The sequence below is a fragment of the Somniosus microcephalus genome, chromosome 14 (assembly GCF_052327205.1).
Source record: "Somniosus microcephalus isolate GS21.2 chromosome 14, FLI_Smic_1.0, whole genome shotgun sequence".
In the NCBI taxonomy this organism is placed as follows: domain Eukaryota; kingdom Metazoa; phylum Chordata; class Chondrichthyes; order Squaliformes; family Somniosidae; genus Somniosus; species Somniosus microcephalus.
Window position 1 is genome coordinate 3,951,654 of NC_141000.1, and position 19,589 is coordinate 3,971,242.

A 19,589-nucleotide genomic window follows, 5' to 3' on the forward strand; every position below is an offset into this window, starting at 1 on the left:
GAAGACATTGTGCGCCTCAAGGAAGTTTATAAGTCTTTTGTTTATGATACTACAGAAAACCTTCCCCAGGTTACTGTTTACACAGATGCCTCGATAGTTATTTGGGTCAACTTTGTCCCCACTTTTGTATATGGGCGTTATGAGTCCTTTGTTCCAGATATCAGGGAAGTAACCGACACTCAGAACCAAGTTGAAGAGTTTCAGTATAGCCAATTTCATTTTATCGTCTGTGTGTTTAATCATCTTGCTTAGGATGCCGTCTGCACCGCAAGCTTTTCCTGGTCGCAGGTCCTTGAGTTTTTCAATTAGCTCTTTTTCAGATATTATGGGGTCTATCGGGTTTTGGTTATCTTTTATGACAAATTCTAGCTTTGCCAGTTTTTCGCATATTTGGTATTGCTCTGGGCTTAGTGTGTTTTTCTGGTATAATTTTTCAAAATGGTTTTCCCATGTGTCTCCGTTTTGAATGGCCAATTCGTCGTGTTGTTTTTTGTGTAATGTATTCCAGTTGTCCCAGAAACAGTTGGAATCAATGGATTCCTCAATGGAGATGAGTGTATTCTTAATATACTGCTCTTTCTTGGTTCTGAGTGTGTTTTTGTATTGTGTTAGTGCCTGACAATAAGTAAGGCGTAATTCCTCATTTTCTGGTTGTCTGTGTTTTTGGTTTGATATTTTTCTGAGTTTTTTCCTCATGTTCTGGCAATCGGAGTCAAACCATTTTTTGTAGTTTTTTGTTTTGGGTTTGTTCTTGCGAACTTTCAAGTTTGACATTGATGCCAAATTATCAAAAATATTATTTAGGTTATTCACTGCCCGGTTTACGCCTTCTTTATTGTGTGTGTATGTATTTTCCAGAAAGGTGTCCAAGAGAGCTTGAGTTGTTTGGTTGCTAATTGCTTTCTGGTATTTTTCCGTGCTTTTTTGGCCCATCTGTAAGATTTTTTAATGTTGTACAGTTTACTGGGTTGTGTTTCTGTGTTGGTTGTTTCTATCCTTTCAAGATATGCAGTAATTTGACTGTGGTCTGACAGTGTTGTTTGTGGTTTGACTGTGAATGTTCTGAAAGAGGATGGGTCTAGATCTGTAATCATATAGTCTACGGTGCTGAAGCCAAGAGGTGAGCAATAGGTGGATCTTCCTAGGAAGTCTCCCAATAACCTACCATTGACAATGTACAGACCCAGGCTTCGACAGAGCTGCAGGAGCTGCTTTCCGTTAGCATTTGTCTGTTTGTCGCAGTTATGCCTGTGTGGATGGGAAGGGAGATCAAAGTGGTTATTCCCAAATATGTAATTATTCCCTTGATTATTGGTGAAGTCTGGTTCTTCGCCCGTTCTTGAGTTGAGGTCCCCACATATCAACACATTTCCCTGGTCCTGGAATTGGATAATCTCCCTCTCTATGTTGGAGGTGGTGTCCTCTTTGAAGTACGGGGATTCTGTCGGGGGGATATAGAGTGTGCAAATGAAAACATCTTTCATGCTAGAGATGATGCCCCTCTTAATTTTGAGCCATAAGTGGTTTTCGCCCTTTTTTATAAATTTAATGTAATTCCTAAGCTCTGCTTTAATCCAAATCAGTATGCCTCCAGATTCTCTGCCCTGGGTTACTCCTGGCAATTTATTGGAGGGGACCACCAGCTCTGTGTACCCAATGGGACAGCCAGTGTGCCCTTCTCCTCTACGCCAGGTTTCCTGTAAAAAGATAATATCTAGATCTTTAATCTCATCTAGGAACTCTGGGGTCTCACTCTTCATGCCAAGCATAGAAGAGCGTAGACCTTGGATATTCCAGGTTGAGATATATAAGGATTTCATGCTAAAATTGATCTTATACTGTGATGGGTTAGAATATGATAAATAGTAATATGTGTTTGTCATGTCTAAATGGGGAAAAAAAGAACATTTCAATTGTCTATAAATGCTGAGGATAATTGGTTACAACTTTTTCTAACAACTAGTCCTTATTTTTTCTGATCCATAAGGCGGGAGTGGATGCTGCTGATCGCCTGCATTATGTCTCTTAATGGATTGTCTCTGCCTGTGGTATTGCGTACGCTCTGAGCACCTCTCCCTCTGCCTGGCTGGGGGTGGTCCTGTTCCCCTGTAGGGCATGAGTGGTGCAGGTCCGACATTGTTGTTGTTGTTCCCCCCAGTCTCTCTCTCCCCCCCAGTCTCTCTCTCCCCCGCCCCCCCAGTCTCTCTCTCTCTCCCCCCCAGTCTCTCTCTCTCCCCCCAGTCTCTCTCTCTCTCCCCCCAGTCTCTGTCTCTCTCTCCCCCCAGTCTCTCTCTCTCTCCCCCCCAGTCTCTCTCTCTCTCCCCCCCCAGTCTCTCTCTCTCTCCCCCCCAGTCTCTCTCTCTCTCCCCCCCCAGTCTCTCTCTCTCTCCCCCCCCAGTCTCTCTCTCTCTCCCCCCCCAGTCTCTCTCTCTCTCCCCCCCCCAGTCTCTCTCTCTCTCCCCCCCCAGTCTCTCTCTCTCTCCCCCCCCCAGTCTCTCTCTCTCTCCCCCCCAGTCTCTCTCTCTCTCTCTCTCCCCCCCAGTCTCTCTCTCTCTCTCTCTCTCCCCCCAGTCTCTCTCTCTCTCGCTCTCCCCCCCAGTCTCTCTCTCTCTCTCTCTCTCTCCCCCCCCAGTCTCTCTCTCTCTCCCCCCCCAGTCTCTCTCTCTCTCCCCCCAGTCTCTCTCTCTCTCCCCAGTCTCTCTCTCTCTCGCTCTCCTCCCCAGTCTCTCTCTCTCTCGCTCTCCCCCCCAGTCTCTCTCTCTCTCTCGCTCTCTCCCCCCAGTCTCTCGCTCTCTCCCCCCAGTCTCTCTCTCTCTCTCTCCCCCCAGTCTCTCTCTCTCCCCCCAGTCTCTCTCTCTCTCCCCCGTCTCTCTCTCTCTCCCCCGTCTCTCTCTCTCTCCCCCCCAGTCTCTCTCTCTCTCGCTCTCCCCCCCAGTCTCTCTCTCTCTCGCTCTCCCCCCCAGTCTCTCTCTCTCTCGCTCTCCCCCCCAGTCTCTCTCTCTCTCGCTCTCCCCCCGTCTCTCTCTCTCTCGCTCTCCCCCCGTCTCTCTCTCTCTCGCTCTCCCCCCGTCTCTCTCTCTCTCGCTCTCCCCCCGTCTCTCTCTCTCTCGCTCTCCCCCCGTCTCTCTCTCTCTCGCTCTCCCCCCGTCTCTCTCTCTCTCGCTCTCCCCCGTCTCTCTCTCTCTCGCTCTCCCCCCCAGTCTCTCTCTCTCTCGCTCTCTCCCCCCAGTCTCTCTCTCTCCCCCCAGTCTCTCTCTCCCCCCAGTCTCTCTCTCTCTCTCCCCCCAGTCTCTCTCTCTCTCTCCCCCCAGTCTCTCTCTCTCTCTCCCCCCAGTCTCTCTCTCTCTCTCCCCCCAGTCTCTCTCTCTCTCCCCCCAGTCTCTCTCTCTCTCCCCCCAGTCTCTCTCTCTCTCGCTCTCCCCCCCAGTCTCTCTCTCTCTCGCTCTCCCCCCCAGTCTCTCTCTCTCTCGCTCTCCCCCCCAGTCTCTCTCTCTCTCGCTCTCCCCCCGTCTCTCTCTCTCTCGCTCTCCCCCCGTCTCTCTCTCTCTCGCTCTCCCCCCGTCTCTCTCTCTCTCGCTCTCCCCCCGTCTCTCTCTCTCTCGCTCTCCCCCCGTCTCTCTCTCTCTCGCTCTCCCCCCGTCTCTCTCTCTCTCGCTCTCCCCCGTCTCTCTCTCTCTCGCTCTCCCCCCCAGTCTCTCTCTCTCTCGCTCTCTCCCCCCAGTCTCTCTCTCTCCCCCCAGTCTCTCTCTCCCCCCAGTCTCTCTCTCTCTCTCCCCCCAGTCTCTCTCTCTCTCTCCCCCCAGTCTCTCTCTCTCTCTCCCCCCAGTCTCTCTCTCTCTCTCCCCCCAGTCTCTCTCTCTCTCTCCCCCCAGTCTCTCTCTCTCTCCCCCCAGTCTCTCTCTCTCTCCCCCCAGTCTCTCTCTCTCTCCCCCCAGTCTCTCTCTCTCCCCCCCCCAGTGTCTCTCTCTCTCCCCCCAGTGTCTCTCTCTCCCCCCCAGTCTCTCTCTCTCCCCCCAGTCTCTCTCTCTCTCTCCCCCCCAGTCTCTCTCTCTCTCTCCCCCCCCCAGTCTCTCTCTCTCTCTCTCTCTCCCCCAGTCTCTCTCTCTCTCTCTCTCCCCCAGTCTCTCTCTCTCTCTCCCCTCCAGTCTCTCTCTCTCCCCCCGTCTCTCTCCCCCCCAGTCTCTCTCTCTCTCCCGTCTCTCTCTCTCTCTCTCCCTCCCTCCCTCTCCCCGTCTTTAAGCAAAAGAGTGCTGTAGTAAGCAAAAGTGTACTGTATTAAGTATAAGTGTGCTGTATTGATTATTTTCTCTTTATTTCAATAAATACTGGTCTTCTTTGCACCCAACCACGAGTCTCGTTTTGTCTACATCGCTACTGAATAAGTCTGGCGGTCAGAACCAAGAAAAGGGGAGCGATTCAAAACCACATGGGGCTCTGGAGCAGCTCAGATACTTCTGACTGGCCAGAGACAATAACCCCAGTTATAACCCCATCCCCGTTAAATTCTACAAACATAGATAGAAACATAGAAGATAGGAGCAGGAGTAGGCCATTCGGCCCCTCGAGCCTGCTCCACCTTTCAATGCGATCATGGCTGATCATCCAAATTCAGTACCCGGTCCCTGCTTTCTCCCCATATTCCTTGATCCCTTTAGCCTTAAGAAATATATCCAACTCCTTCTTGAATATATTTAATGAATTGGCCTCTACTGCCTTCTGTGGTAGAGAATTCCACAGGTTCACCACTCTCTGGGTGAAGAAGTTCCTCCTCATTTCTGTCCTAAATGGCTTACCCCTTATCCTTAGACTGTGACTCCTGGTTCTGGACTCCCCGACCATCGGGAACATCCTTCCTGCATCTAGTCTGTCCAGTCCTGTCAGAATTTTATAAGTTTCAATGAGATCCCCTCTCATTCTTCTAAACTCCAGCGAGTATAAGCCCAATTGACCCAATCTCTCCTCATACGTCATTCCTGCCATCCCAGATATCAGCCTGGTGAATCTTCGCTGAACTCCTTCCATGGCAAGAACATCCTTCCTCAGATAAGGCGACCAAAACTGCACACAATACTCAAGGTGTGGTCTCACCAAGGCCCTGCACAACTGCAGCAAGACATCCTTGTTCCTGTACTCAAACCCTCTCGCTACGAAGGCCAACATGCCATTTGCCTTCTTAACCGCCTACTGCACCTGCATGCTTACCTACAGCGACTGGTGCACAAGGACACCCAGGTCTCATTGCACTTCCCCTTCTCCCAATCTATTGCCATTCAGGTAATAATCTGCCTTCCTGTTTTTGACACCAAAGTGGATAACCTCGCATTTATCCATGTTATATTGCATCTGCCATGCTTCTGCCCAATCACCCAACCTGTCCAAATCATCCTGGAGTTTCTCGACATCCTCCACACAGCACACGCGCCCACCCAGCTTTGTGTTGTCTGCAAACTTGGAGATATTAAATCTAGTTCCCTTGTCTAAATCTAGTTCCCTTGTCTAGATACTTAATATATATTGTGAATAGCTGGGGTCCTAGGACCGATCCCTGCAGTACCCCACTAGTCACTGCCTGCCACTCGGAAAAAGACCCGTTTATTCCAACTCTTTGCTTCCTGTCTGCCAACCAGTTCTCTATCCAAGACAGTACCTTGCCCCCAAGAGTCTTGAACTTTTTGGCCCTTGAATTTGCTTAGCCTCTGGGGTATTTCCGAGCAGGCTGCTCTAGTTGTCAAACATTTTCTACGTCAGTTCCATCACCTTGACCTTTCCTTATTTCAAAGTCATGCAACACTTAAGTATCAGAAAGCTTCACTGGTCACTTACGGGACGTATAAATCACCATGGTCACACTGTCAATATCTGCATACAAATGGCGACATTTTAAACAGATTAATGCTTGCATCCAATAGCAGAAATTAATACAAATGAGTTAAGCACCCACGCACTGATTTTCCCAGGACTAAGGACTCCAGGCCTAGTGCACAAGCTTTACAAATTTGCTAGGGCTCGCAAATGACTTACTTGTATTCATACATGACTGGTAAAGCTCCTTTGTTTTTTGTATGACTTCAATGTCCTTTTCTTCGTCAATGGGGATTTCTAACAGCTCTACGGAAGAAAACAAAAAATAATAAACAACAAGAATCAGGGTTTTTGAGTGCGATGACATCAGAAGCAGATTTAACTAAATCATTCTTAATAGCTGTTTGTGGTCTGAGGCGACACTTGCAAGGCCACACATTGCTCATCCCTAGCTGCCCCGACTACAACTAAATGAGTTACAGTAATAGGCATTAAGAGTCAACCAAGGAGTGTGGGACTGGAGTCACGTGTAGGCTCCAGACCGTGTATGGGCAGCAGGATCCTCTCCCTGAAGCGGGAAAATTCGGAGAATTGTTGTTAGGCAGCGAGTTATGATGACCTGGAATGCACTGCCTGAAAGGGTGGGCGAAGTAGGTTCAATAGTAACTTTCAAAAGGGAATTGGGTAAATACTTGAAAAGGAGAAATGTGCAGGGTTGTGGGGAAAGAGCAGGGAGTGAGACTAATTGGAGAGCTCTTTCAAAGAGCTGGCACAGTCCCGATGGGCCAAATGGCTTCCTTCTGTGCTGCAAGATTCTACAATTCTGGCCAGGAAATTCCTCGGAGACATGATCGCACAGTTATGCTGGGTTAGGCCCACCGCTAATGCTGCTGAAGCCAATGGGGTCAAGAGGAGGAGTCAGGAGGAGTGGGCCTTTGGACACCCAGATCATGCTGGTGGAAGCTTGCATAGAGTTGGGGTGGAGTGGCTGGTTCGCTCTCCCCCTACCACTCCCTGCTCATTGCAGCCTTGAATCTCGGCCTGGAGAGACCTCCAAAGCAATTGTGTTGGAAGCACTAATGGATAGGCCCATGGAAAGAGCGCGGCGCTTAGGAACCTCAAAAGTGATCGAGGGCCAAAACTCCTTATGACAGTGTTAAGGCAGGAAGCGTCCGCCTTTAAGTAGCGCTCCCCCAGCCCCTTCCCGACTTGAAAATGTTCCCCTCTACCTGTCGTTCCTAGCGGCAGGCGCTAAGGCAGGGGGCGCGACTCAATATCCGGTCCGGGGCATTGCACGCTTGAGATCGTGGCGGCAGTGTTTAACGCCACCACAAAATGACTAGTCAATTTCGCGAGCGGCGCTAACACTGCCGCGCCCGGGCGCTAGTTGCTAATAGGAGGCACAAAGCAACCGAATCTTTCCCCCTTACTCTCTCTTTTCTTACCGCTCCTACCTGATGCAACCCTGTGGTGTTAGAATATAGGCTTATGAGGGTATTTAGAGGGATTAGGCATTGCAAGAGTTAACTGACCCTAAGCTTTTTGCTAGAACTGCTTTCTGCAAAATACACTGCTGTTGGACTGTCTGTCTGACTTTTGGCAGGTGCAGGATGGAAGCTGTCTGCAGTGTTATCGCTTATTTATCCTCGCTGACTGTGGGAATGTGCAGAGAGCTGATTATTTATTGGACTATAATCAAATATAATCCCCTTTACTATTGTTCAGTATTAAGCCTATACTCATTGGCTGGGCCTATACTCATTGGAGTTTAGAAGAATGAGAGGGGATCTTACTGAAACATATAAGATTCTGAAGGGGCTTGACAGGGTAGATGCAGAAAGGATGTTTCCCCTCGTGGGGGAATCTAGAACTAAGGGGGCACCCATTTAAATCGGAAATGAGGAGGAATTTCTTCTCAGAGGGTCGTGAATCTTTGGAATTCTCTTCCCCAGTGAGCTGTGGAGGCTGGGTCATTGAATATATTTAAGGTGGAGATAGACAGATTTTTGAACGATAAGGGAGTCAAGGGTTATGGGGAGCGGGCAGGGACATGGAGTTGAGGCCAAGATCAGATCAGCCATGATCTTATTGAATGGCGGAGGAGGCTCAAGGGGCCAAATGGCCAACTCCTGCTCCTATGTCTCATGTTCTTATGCAAGCTTTGCTAGATTGTAGTTTAACATTAAGTTTGCTAGCATGCAGTTTATTTCTCTATTAGAATTAGTAAGGAGTTAGGTGAGGATTTCTTTCCAGCTAGAATGGTCATTAGTTTTAAGGTCTCCATTAACTGCAGAAACAAGGGAAACTTGTAGAAAAGCTTAAACACAAAGATAAGGGGTTACAAGACAGTGCCTGTGCCTGGACAGGTACATGCTGGGCCCATGATTGGGTAGAATGAGGGTATGAAAGATACATGATTGAATGAATGTTGCTGCAATTTAATTTTTGGGGTATAACTGTAGGTTGTTTGGGTCATTCTCAGTGTAGAAGGGCCAAGGAGAACACCAGACAGGTGTACAAGCATATGTGAGTGAATGGTGTGGGCAATGGGCCACACCTTCTACCCATGGATCAGCGGAGTAATGTAATTCTCAACTGATCCTTGTAAACTGCTGCTCAAACACTGTAATGTATTAAGTCTCATTTATGCTTCAGTAAAATCATAACTGTTACCTATATGGAGTCAGCTTTGAACTGTTGGACAGACAATCTAAAGGGACTCTAAATCTTTACAGTGGCTTCAGCAGAGGTAGAGGCAGGCTGCCCAGATCCCTGCTCTGACTGCTGAGATGCTCTTGGGCTCCAGAACCCAGAGCTCGTTGGCCATGAGAACCCCGCCAAAGACTGCTCCACCGATACCTGTTCAGGGGCAGACTCAGCCATCGGGAGACGAGGCAGCGTGTGGGGTATTGACTGGGGCTGGGGAACGGGTGAGAAGTGGGAGCGTTTTGAGTGGAGTCCACACTTGCATGTCCCCTTTCGCCATCATCTCTCTTGTGCCAGCCACACTTCAATGCTACCACTCTGCTGGAGAGCAGCTTGATGAAGATTAGTGCATTCCTGCAAGGCCAAGCTGTCTGTCATCCTATTTAAGGCGTCAGACATGTTGGCATCTAGAGTGTGCACAGCCGTGGCCAAGGAATGCAGGAACTCATTTGATTGCCGTGATGGATGTTCCATGGAGTTGGCCATGCCATCCATGCAGGAAGACATCACAATGCCCTGTGACATCAACCCACTCATACTTGAAGCGGACTCCTCCATTCTCTCTGGATTAGTGGACAGTGTGTGTGGGAGGCCTGCCAGTACGTCGCAAATTTTCTGCTGCCCCTCAATTATCCTTTTCATCGACGGCCTCCGGGGTACAGCATCTGTGTCCAGCGGAGCAGTGCTTGGAGAGGGCTGCGCCCTCCGATGTGGGGTCTCCACAGCTGTCCCTGCCACCACCATCTGCTCTTGCTCACGTGTGAAGTGTGAGTCACCAGGTGAAAACCTAACTAGCTGTCTAACTGGTCCAACTGAGGTGCAAGTATCTGAGCTGGGGCATAGTATGCACGAGTCCTGAGATGGTGCACCCTCAGAAGGAATCAGCTCCTCTGAGGATTTGTCGTCTGCGAGGTCCATGGACTCCTGCAACAGATATGAATTAGTACTGGCAAGGTAAGTATGTTGCAACTTATTATGAAGATGATCATATTTCACGCGCTGCTGAAATCAAGTCAATATGACTGAATCTTGTATGACGTGTGTGCATTATATTTAATTCTGTCACCAGCAATGTTCCCTGTAGTATTTTTTGGCTGCGTGGCCCCTTTAAGGGCTGCATGGCCCATTCACAGGCATGCGCGAACTTTAATATAGGAAAAGCCAGTCCCGGGCTGTGTAGGACCGGCAGAGTGGCCACGCAGCTTATAGGGAACGTTGGTCACCAGGTAGCTGGGAGGTCCCCATCTCCCGACCAGGGATGCCGAAATGCCACTGATCTCCAGCGCTTCCTCTTCTGCACCTGTTAGCTGTGAAATCTCTGGAGGCCCACCTCCGGTCCTCTCCCTCACCCTTATTTTCTGTGCTCTTTTCTCCAACAACACGGGAAAGAACAGACCTATGAGTGAGTGTAATGGCACCCGATGGATGCAGTGCATTTGGTGAGGGTGACCATCAGGGAGAGGCATCAAATTGCATAAGGATGAGGGCGAGTGGCAGTGGTGGATGGATAGATGGGGATGTGAGGAAGTGCATAGAAAGAGAAGGATGGGTGCTCATGCAAGTTAAGTGGGTGTGAGGAGTGATGTGATGGAGTAGGCTTGACTAGGCAGAGTGAGGGGTTGGGGTGATGCGCACAGCAGGATGCAGGTGAATGTGCAACTGCACTCACCTTTCCTGACCTGGTAAGGTCATTAAAGTGCTTCCTGTATTGAATCCAGGAGCGTGGCACTATGCTCCTGCTGCTGACCTCCTGCGCCAGCTCCAGCCACGCCTTCTTTGTGGCAGCGGCAGGTTCCCTCAGCAAACTGACTTCAATGCGTAGCATGAAGACTCAGGGTGACCAACGTTCCCTGTCATTTTTTTTGGTGCGCCGGCCCTTTAACTGGCTGCGCGGCCCATTCAATTTTTCGAGCATGCGCGGTTTATTTCCATGGAAAAGCCGGTGAGTGGCCTGCGCGGGACCTAGTCCAGACGGCTGCGTGGCCCTGCAGTTTAGCGGGAACGTTGGCAGTGACTCACTGGCAGTGGAGGTGGGCTCCGTGTCAGCCAGGGGTCACTATCCAGAGACCATAGGTGGTTCAGCGTCAGTGTGATGGGGGAAGGATGAAGCCAGGCTGCGAAGCTCCCACGTTCGATTAGCCCCTCTAACCCTCTGCCTCAGATGTGAAGGATGTCGGACACGGTATCAGAGAGCTGCTGGTGCTCACAGGGTTTGTACCCCTGCATGAATCACTCTCTGTGGGAGCGAAGAGGTGAAGGGGCCGGAAATCAGAGGGAGAACCCGACCAAACAATGCTGCCTTGGAGTATCTTGCTCACCCAGCGCGCAATGCCGCGCGTGGAACGGATGACCGGGAAATTCCTGGGGGAACCTTTAGAGGGAACACCCGAGGTCAGGGTGCGACTTCCACCCGTTTGACAGATGCCCCCTGACCTCCGGCCACATCTCAGTATCAAGGGAACAAACATATTAGGAGTAGGTACCCATGTTATTCACAGTCAGACAAGGGGCATTCGCGTGCCGCACTGAGTGGACGTGGTTAGAGTAAATAACTAAATAAATGGTCAGGCTTGTCCATTGGTTTGCTGAAACCAGGCTTTTAGATTTTAAACGGATGCGCCATCTCCCTCCATTTGCATGTCATCGGGATACGCCCGCTCATAGGTCAGTAAGGGTATTATAGGACCACTCCCAGCTCCAGTGGAATGGCAGTTCAGTCACGGATCAGTCATGGCGGAACAGACTGGAGGGGCTGAATGGCCTCCTCATGCTCCTATGTTCCTAATGTTTGACAGGTGAAAAAGAGGGGGTCATGGACCCAGGGTAACCCGGCCTTTGCCCAGTTCCATCCTCCTCTCTGCCACACACCCCCACCTTCACACTCAGATAACAGCAGCTTTATGCCCCCTGACCTCTCAATTTCAGAGCCCATGGGTTTAACAAAAATCAAGGGTAAAGGGGCATATTGTTTGTTGCAATGTGTTGAAGCTCCATTTTCTAACGGGGAAGAGGAACTGCCAGTCACAAAATGCAGGTGTTAGAAACTCAGATCTGCATCTTATTAACTATGTGACGTGTTAAGACCCAAACTACAAGATCGCATTATGAAACTGAGCAGGTTTTAATTATCTGTGTTTTCAACCACCTAATTCAAGAACATAAGAAATAGGAGCAAGAGTAGGCCATACGGCCCCTCGAGCCTGTGGTGTATGTAACCTGTTCCACCTTAAGAGAACTTAAGCCTGGTCCACCTTAAGAAAGGTACTACTTTCTTTGGCTGCTGTATACGTAATACCGGTGGTGACCACACCGGTATATAAGCACAGTGTAATAATATTGTATTCAGTATAGTCCGACCTCCAACCAGTAAAGACCTGTTGAATTTACTCTTGTGGTCTGTGTAGTAATTCTCACTATAACACACAGACTTAAGTGGCGACGAGTCCAATTCTTACCCTGCTGCAGTAATTTCCACGGCGACTTCGTCCACAGACAGGACGTCGAAGAGAGGTTTCCACGCTCATCACCTACGGGAAGACACGTCGAGCGGCAGGCATCGAGCAACCGGAGTGCAGAAGACATCCTGACCTCGAAGCCTCCATCAGCGACTGTCAGCTTCTTCTACTACCTCGTGGTGGGTAAGCCGGGCAGCGACGCGACAGAAAGTCAACCGCGTTGGCTGTACAGACGGGGCTGGGAAGACGGAGGAATAAGGGCGGTGAGGTCGATCGCGACCAGAGATAAGGGCCGGGCCGCTTTCGAGCGAGAGGCGCAGCGCGGGACATCGATCGCGACCGGAGATAAGGGCCGCATTCGGGCTAAAGGCGCAGCGTCTGGGGAAACTGAAGGCGCGAGAGCCGCGGTGAAGCGGAGACAGCGTCAGGGGACGGGTGAAGACCGCCAAGCGCGGGAAAACCGCCATTTTGTGGGCGGAGGACGACGGCAAGAGCGGGAAGCCGCCATATTAGATAACATTAAAAATACGATAAATTGCTACGATGCCTAAACATGGGAAGATTAATGCCTTCGACAGTGATATAGAAGACTGGACTATGTATGTAGAACGCATACAAAACTATTGTAAGGCAAATAAAATTCCTGAGACAGATAAAGCACTAACATTACTAAACTTAATGGGTGCGAAGACATACGGGCAATTGAAACACCTGTTATCACCAGATGAACCGGCGGATAAGACGTTCGAACAGATTGTTACTGTCCTAAAAAATCATCTTAGCCCCACGCTGCTGATGCTAGCGGAACGATTTAAATTTTACGATAGAAGACAGCGGCAAAATGAAAGCAATGCTGAATATTTGATGGAATTATGTAAGCTAGCAAAATATTGTCAGTTTGGAACGGGACTGACAGAGGCACTTCGAGATAGATTTGTGTGTGGTTTATTTAAACAGGATACACAAAGGCGACTGCTCGAGGAGAATGAGCTGTCTCTTGAAGGCGGTCACTATGGCAGCAGCACACGAGGCCACAGCGAGAGGCACGGCAGTAATGCAGCTATGGCCACCGGAACTCGGTACAAACAAATTGGGTTTGAGTTCTGTCAAATGTTATTGTTGTGGAAAGACAACGAACGATCAGAACCAGTGTTGGTTTAAAAACCAAGAATGCAGAACGTGTGGCAGGTTTGGCCACATAGCTAAAGTATGCCGGTCAGGAAAGAAGACCAGCAATAAAAAGTCACTGCAAGGAAAATATGCAAAGGTACACAAGGTGACAAAGAACAGTTTGACTGAACAGAAGTCAGATTCAGACGCTAGCAGTAATGAACTGGATAGCTTAAGAATACACAACGTTGGTAAGGATACAGACCTCCAGACAATTTGGGTCACTCTTAAGATAGCAGGAGTCCAAGTAAAAATGGAATTGGACACTGGATTGGCATTGACGGTCATGAATAAGAAAGATTACAGAAGGTTATTCCAACATATTCCCTTACAGGATACGGAGATTATATTGAAAACGTACACGGGGCAAAGAGTGTACCCCATCGGAAAAATAGAGGTAGAAGTGGTCCACAAGGGCGAAGGAAGCCAAGTAATGGACTTACATGTGCTACCTGAAGGAGGTCCACCACTACTAGGATGGGAGTGGATTAGGAAAATGAATATGGACTGGCACTCCTTGAAAGCACTAACGGTAGATTCCAGGGAAACAGCTGTCAAACCTAAACGATTGTCCAGAATATTGGATGAGGCTAAAGAGGTGTTCCAGCCGGGACTGGGAACACGGAGAGGAATTGCGGCAAACATCAAGATTGATGAACATGCACAACCAAAATTTTTTAAAGCCAGACCGGTACCCTATGCAATACGACCTGCGGTTGAAGCGGAGCTGGAAGCACTAGAACGTTCAGGGGTGCTGTCTAAAGTAGATTGGAGTGAGTGGGCTACACCCATTGTTCCCGTTATGAAACGTCCTGCGAACAATAAGCCAGGAGATCCAGGGAAGGTTCGCATCTGTGGAGATTTCAAGATCACCGTTAATCCGGTGCTTCACACGGTGCAGTATCTGCTTCCACGGATTGAGGATATTTTCGCTTCACTGTCTGGCGGGAAACACTTCACCAAGATAGACCTGGTGCAGGCGTACTTGCCGATGGAGGTTGAAGAAGAGTCACGCCAATACCTCACGATCAACACGCATCGAGGGTTGTACCGGTACAATAGGCTGGTTTTTGGTGTGGCATCGGCTCCAGCAATTTGGCAGAGGGCCATGGAGCAGGTATTACAGGGAATTCCAGGCATACAATGTTACCTGGACGACATTCTGATCACAGGTGATGGTGATGAACAGCATCTCGCTAACTTGGAACTGGTGCTCAACAGACTGAAAGAGTATGGACTTAGGGTAAATTGGCAGAAATGTGAGTTCTTCCAGAAGCGGATCTCGTACTGTGGTCATGTCATTGACCGGGAGGGGCTTCATAAGTCTCCTGACAAGATAGCGGCAGTTGTAAAAGCTCCCGCTCCGGAGAATGTCTCTCAGTTGAGGTCGTTTCTAGGATTAATTAACTACTACCATAAATTTCTGCCAAATCTATCCACGGTGCTGCATCCGTTGAATGCTCTTTTACAGAAAGGGGTACCATGGGACTGGGGCGAAAACTGTAAGGCGGCATTTCGCAAAAGCAAAGAATTGATCACCTCAGAGGAAGTGTTGGCTCACTTCAACCCGACACTGCCTATTCGGTTGGCTTGTGATGCTTCTCCATATGGTATTGGGGCAGTACTCTCACATAAATTGCCAAATGGCACGGAAAGGCCAGTCGCGTTTGCATCCAGATCATTGACCCCCGCTGAGCGCAACTATGCGCAGATCGATAGGGAGGCCCTTAGCCTTGTATGGGGAGTGAAGAAGTTTAATCATTACCTACAGGGCCAAAAATTCACACTTCTGACGGACCATCAACCGTTGGTGTCCATTTTTAACCCTAAGAAGGGTGTTTCGGTGATGACAGCACAGCGTCTCCAGAGATGGTCTCTTTTCTTAGGGGCACATCAATATCAGATAGAATTCAAAGGTACGGAACAGCGTGGCAATGCTGATGGCCTGTCGCGCCTGCCACTACCTGAAGATGAAGACACGACGGAAGTTGACCCTGTTGAGTTATTTCATTCGACCATTATCGAGTGTTTACCTGTCACCAACACAAGTATTGAAAGAGAAACCAGGAACGACCCGACACTGTCCAGAGTCTACGAGGTGACAGTGAAAGGATGGCCAACACGGGGTGATCCTCTGTTACCGGCATTCTCGGCAAGGTGAGACCAGCTGTCCGTCTGCCATGGTACTTTGATGTACGGGACAAGAGTGATTATTCCTCCCAAGTTAAGGGAAAGAGTTTTAAAAGAACTACATGAAGGTCATCTGGGGGGAGTTAAAATGAAAAGTCTTGCTAGGGCTTACGTATGGTGGCCGGGTATTGACCAACAGATTGAGGAGTTAACGAAAAGCTGCGCTGGGTGTCAAAGTGCAAAATGCACCTCCGATAGCACCGCTACACCCATGGGAATGGCCTTCAGCCCCATGGCAACGTGTACACATTGACTTTGCTGGTCCATTCATGGACTCCATGTTCCTAATCGCGGTGGACGCACATTCCAAATAGCCAGAAGTCATCAAGGTGAATACCACTACTTCAGAAAAGACAATTGTGGTGTTAAGAACAATATTCGCAAGGAACGGATTGCCAGAACAGATCTGTTCGGACAACGGACCACAGTTTGTATCGGAAGAATTCCAACAATTCTTAAACAAGAATGGAGTTAAACATTATACCTCTGCCCCATATCATCCGGCAACAAACGGGTTGGCTGAAAGATTTGTCCAGACATTCAAAAAGGCTATTAAGGCCATGAATGATGATCAGATTCCGCTGCAACACAAGGTCGATAAGTTCCTGATGTCATATAGAAACGCCGATCATGCCGTGACTAACCAAAGTCCTGCTATGATGTTTTATAACAGGAGGTTGCGGTCCAAGTTGGACTTGTTAAAACCAAATGTGCGGAGGGAAGTGGAAAACAAACAGTTTCGGCATATTAACAGCAAGACCACTCGAACTTTCGACGTAGGACAACCAGTGATGGCAAGGGGCTATGGAAACGACAAATGGCAGTCCGGAACAATCCGGGCCAGACAAGGACCTCTGATGTACACCGTAGATATTGGTCATAATGTGATAAGGCGTCATGCGGATCAACTGGTAGAGTCGAGAGCAAGGGTCGAACCCATGGTTGTGACAGAGACAGCTGTGGAAGACGTTCATGAACCTGAAGCATCTACCTCAGCCGAGAATGTATTTGATGATGATGACACCCAATACATTGGCAACCAACTAGAGGAGGCACCTCAACAAGAATCAGAGACCACTGAAAGGCGGTATTCCAAGCCGAATCAGAAAGCCTCCTGAGAGACTGAACCTTTGAACTGTTATACCTGAAGTTATATATGTATATATGTTATGTTTATTTGGGGATATGACTGTTAAGCTAAAAAGGGAGGATTGTGGTGTATGTAACCTGTTCCACCTTAAGAGAACTTAAGCCTGATCCACCTTAAGAAAGGTACTACTTTCTTTGGCTGCTGTATACGTAATACCGGTGGTGACCACACCGGTATATAAGCACAGTGTAATAATATTGTATTCAGTATAGTCCGACCTCCAACCACTAAAGACCTGTTGAATTTACTCTTGTGGTCTGTGTAGTAATTCTCACTATAACACACAGACTTAACAGAGCCCGCTCCGCCACACGGCCCCCCGAGCCCGCTCCGCCGCACGGCCCCCCGAGCCCGCTCCGCCGCACGGCCCCCCGAGCCCGCTCCGCCGCACGGCCCCCCGAGCCCGCTCCGCCGCACGGCCCCCCGAGCCCGCTCCGCCGCACGGCCCCCCGAGCCCGCTCCGCCGCACGGCCACCCGAGCCCGCTCCGCCGCACGGCCCCCCGAGCCCGCTCCGCCGCACGGCCCCCCGAGCCCGCTCCGCCGCACGGCCCCCCGAGCCCGCTCCGCCGCACGGCCCCCCGAGCCCGCTCCGCCGCACGGCCCCCCGAGCCCGCTCCGCCGCACGGCCCCCCGAGCCCGCTCCGCCGCACGGCCCCCCGAGCTCGCACGGCCCCCCGAGCCCGCTCCGCCGCACGGCCCCCCGAGCCCGCACGGCCCCCCGAGCCCGCTCCGCCGCACGGCCCCCCGAGCCCGCTCCGCCACACGGCCCCTCGAGCCCGCTCCGCCATTCAGTAATATCATGGCCGATCATCGACCTCAACTCCACTTTCCTGCACTGTCCCCATATCCCTTGATTCCCCTAGAGTCCAAAAATCTATCTATCTCAGCCTCGAATATACTCAAAGACTCAGCATTCACAGCCCTCTGGGGCAAAGAATTCCAAAGATTCACAACCCACTGAGTAAAGAAATTCCTCCTCATCTCGGTCTTAATCCCAATAATGGGTTTCACTTCAAGTACTTGATCGCACAAATGCCAGGAAGAGGGGGGACCCCTTCCTCCTCACTGCCTCCCACCCCACGGCGGTCTCGGGTAAGTGGGTTTGTGGCACAGTCATTATATCTGCTGCATACTCCATTGGCCACGCATGGTTTGGAGATGATCCTGTGGGGCTGTGGCCGATTTGTTACAGACTGTTACAGATTCCATTGGTTACACATGTTTCTCATGATCTCGGTCTCGAGATAATGAGTTATCTGGCAATCAATCACAAAGGAGGGACAGCCACTTTCTATAAAATGATAGATATAAACAATCAGCTGCTCGGTTTCCTGATATAGCGACAGATTACCCACCACTTGAATCTGGCGGGCGCCATCGAGATTCTTGCCCCTTTTTACTGCGCTAATGTTGTCTGTTTCAGCAAGGAGATCCGGAGTCACTTCACCACAACTCAACTCCCCTCCCCCGACCCTCTCCCTGCTCCCCTCCATGGAACTTGTAAAGTCTGTGGGTTGTATAGCGAAGTAATACAGACTACAAGAGTAACTTTAACAGGACTTTACTATTCGAAGGTCAGGGCGAATCTGCCCAATAAATCCTGACACCGCACTTACAGTATACAGCAGCCAAGGCAAAGTAGTGCCACACATAAAATAGTTCTCTTAAAGGTGGACGGTTACATACAGTAGTTCTCTTAAAGGTAGAATAGTTACATACACTACAATCCTCCCTTTTTAGCTTACAACATACTTATTCCCCATTAACATAACATCATAACATATATACAACTTTATGCAAAACAGTTCACAGATTCAGTCTCTCTGAAGGTTTCCTGACTCTATCCGGATAACGCCTCAGTGGTGTAGTAGTTTTCGGCGGGGTAGTAGGTTCTTCCGGTAAGGTCGAGTCGGCTTGAAGGACAGTGTCAGGTTCATCTGATTCCAGTATCACCAGATCGGAGGTCGGTGTTCTGGGTATCTCTGCTTCAACATTAGCAGTGTAAGGTTGTGGAGTAGGTTGGCTCTTTGTGGATGACCCTATGATCTGGTCAACATGGCGCCTTATTATGCTGTCACCAATGTCCACGGTATACAGCAGCGGCCCTAGCCTTTTTACAATAGTTCCAGGCTGCCATTTCTCGGTACGGTAGTCCCGGGCCAAAACTTGTTGACCTATCTGAAAAGATCTAGTTGGCCTTTCATTCATGCCCTGGAATTGCCGGTTCTCTACGTCCCTTCTGACGTTTGGCTTAGTCAAATCCAGCCGGCATCTCAGTCTTCTATTGAAAAACATCATGGCGGGAGTTTGATTTGTGACCGCATGTGTTGCATTCCTGTACGCCAACAAGAAGTTATCTACTTTATGTTGTAAGTTGATGTTTTCATTACCCATGGCCTTTATGGCCTTCTTGAAGGTCTGGACAAACCTTTCAGCTAATCCATTGGTGGCGGGATGGTATGGGGCTGACGTGTAGTGCTTGACCCCATTGCTTTTTAAGAATTTCCTGAATTCTTCGGACACAAATTGCGGTCCATTATCAGAACAGACCTGTTCCGGCAGCCCATTCCTGGCAAACATGGTCCTTAATACTGTGATGGTTTTTTCCGTGGTGGTGGAGGACATCTTTATTACCTCCGGCCACTTGGAGTGTGCATCCACCGCTATTAGAAACATTGAGTCCATAAATGGACCAGCAAAGTCGATGTGTACCCTTTGCCAAGGAGATGAGGGCCACTCCCATGGATGCAGAGGAACTTGTGGTGGCGCGTTTTGGCCCTTCTGGCATCCTAGACAGCTCTTGGTTATTTCTTCGATGTCTCCATCAATACCTGGCCACCACACAAAGGCTCTTGCTAGGTTCTTCATTTTCACTCCACCCAGATGCCCCTCGTGAAGCTCCTTTAGCACCTTATGCTGAAGTTTGGGTGGAATCACCACTCTCGATCCACACATCAAGGTTCCTCGGCACACTGACAGCTGTTCTTTTCTTTGCGAAAATGCTGGCAGCGTTGGTTCGCCATGTGCTGGCCATCCCTCCACTGTTAGATCGTAGACTCGAGAGAGAGTCGGGTCATTCCTTGTTTCATTCTCGATCATCGAATTTGTCACTGGT

The 19,589-nt window shown here is 49.7% G+C and overlaps 1 protein-coding gene across 4 annotated transcripts in view; it reads right to left on the bottom strand.

The window, feature by feature from the left end:
- Window positions 1–19,589, bottom strand: part of phex (phosphate regulating endopeptidase homolog, X-linked) — a 225,177-nt gene that overhangs the window by 139,837 nt on the left and 65,751 nt on the right. For all 4 annotated transcript variants that reach the window (XM_086006138.1, XM_086006141.1, XM_086006139.1 and 1 more), the window contains one exon: window positions 6,022–6,108. In XM_086006138.1, the coding sequence (XP_085862264.1) occupies window positions 6,022–6,108 (87 nt within the window). The remainder of the gene's footprint in view (window positions 1–6,021; window positions 6,109–19,589) is intronic.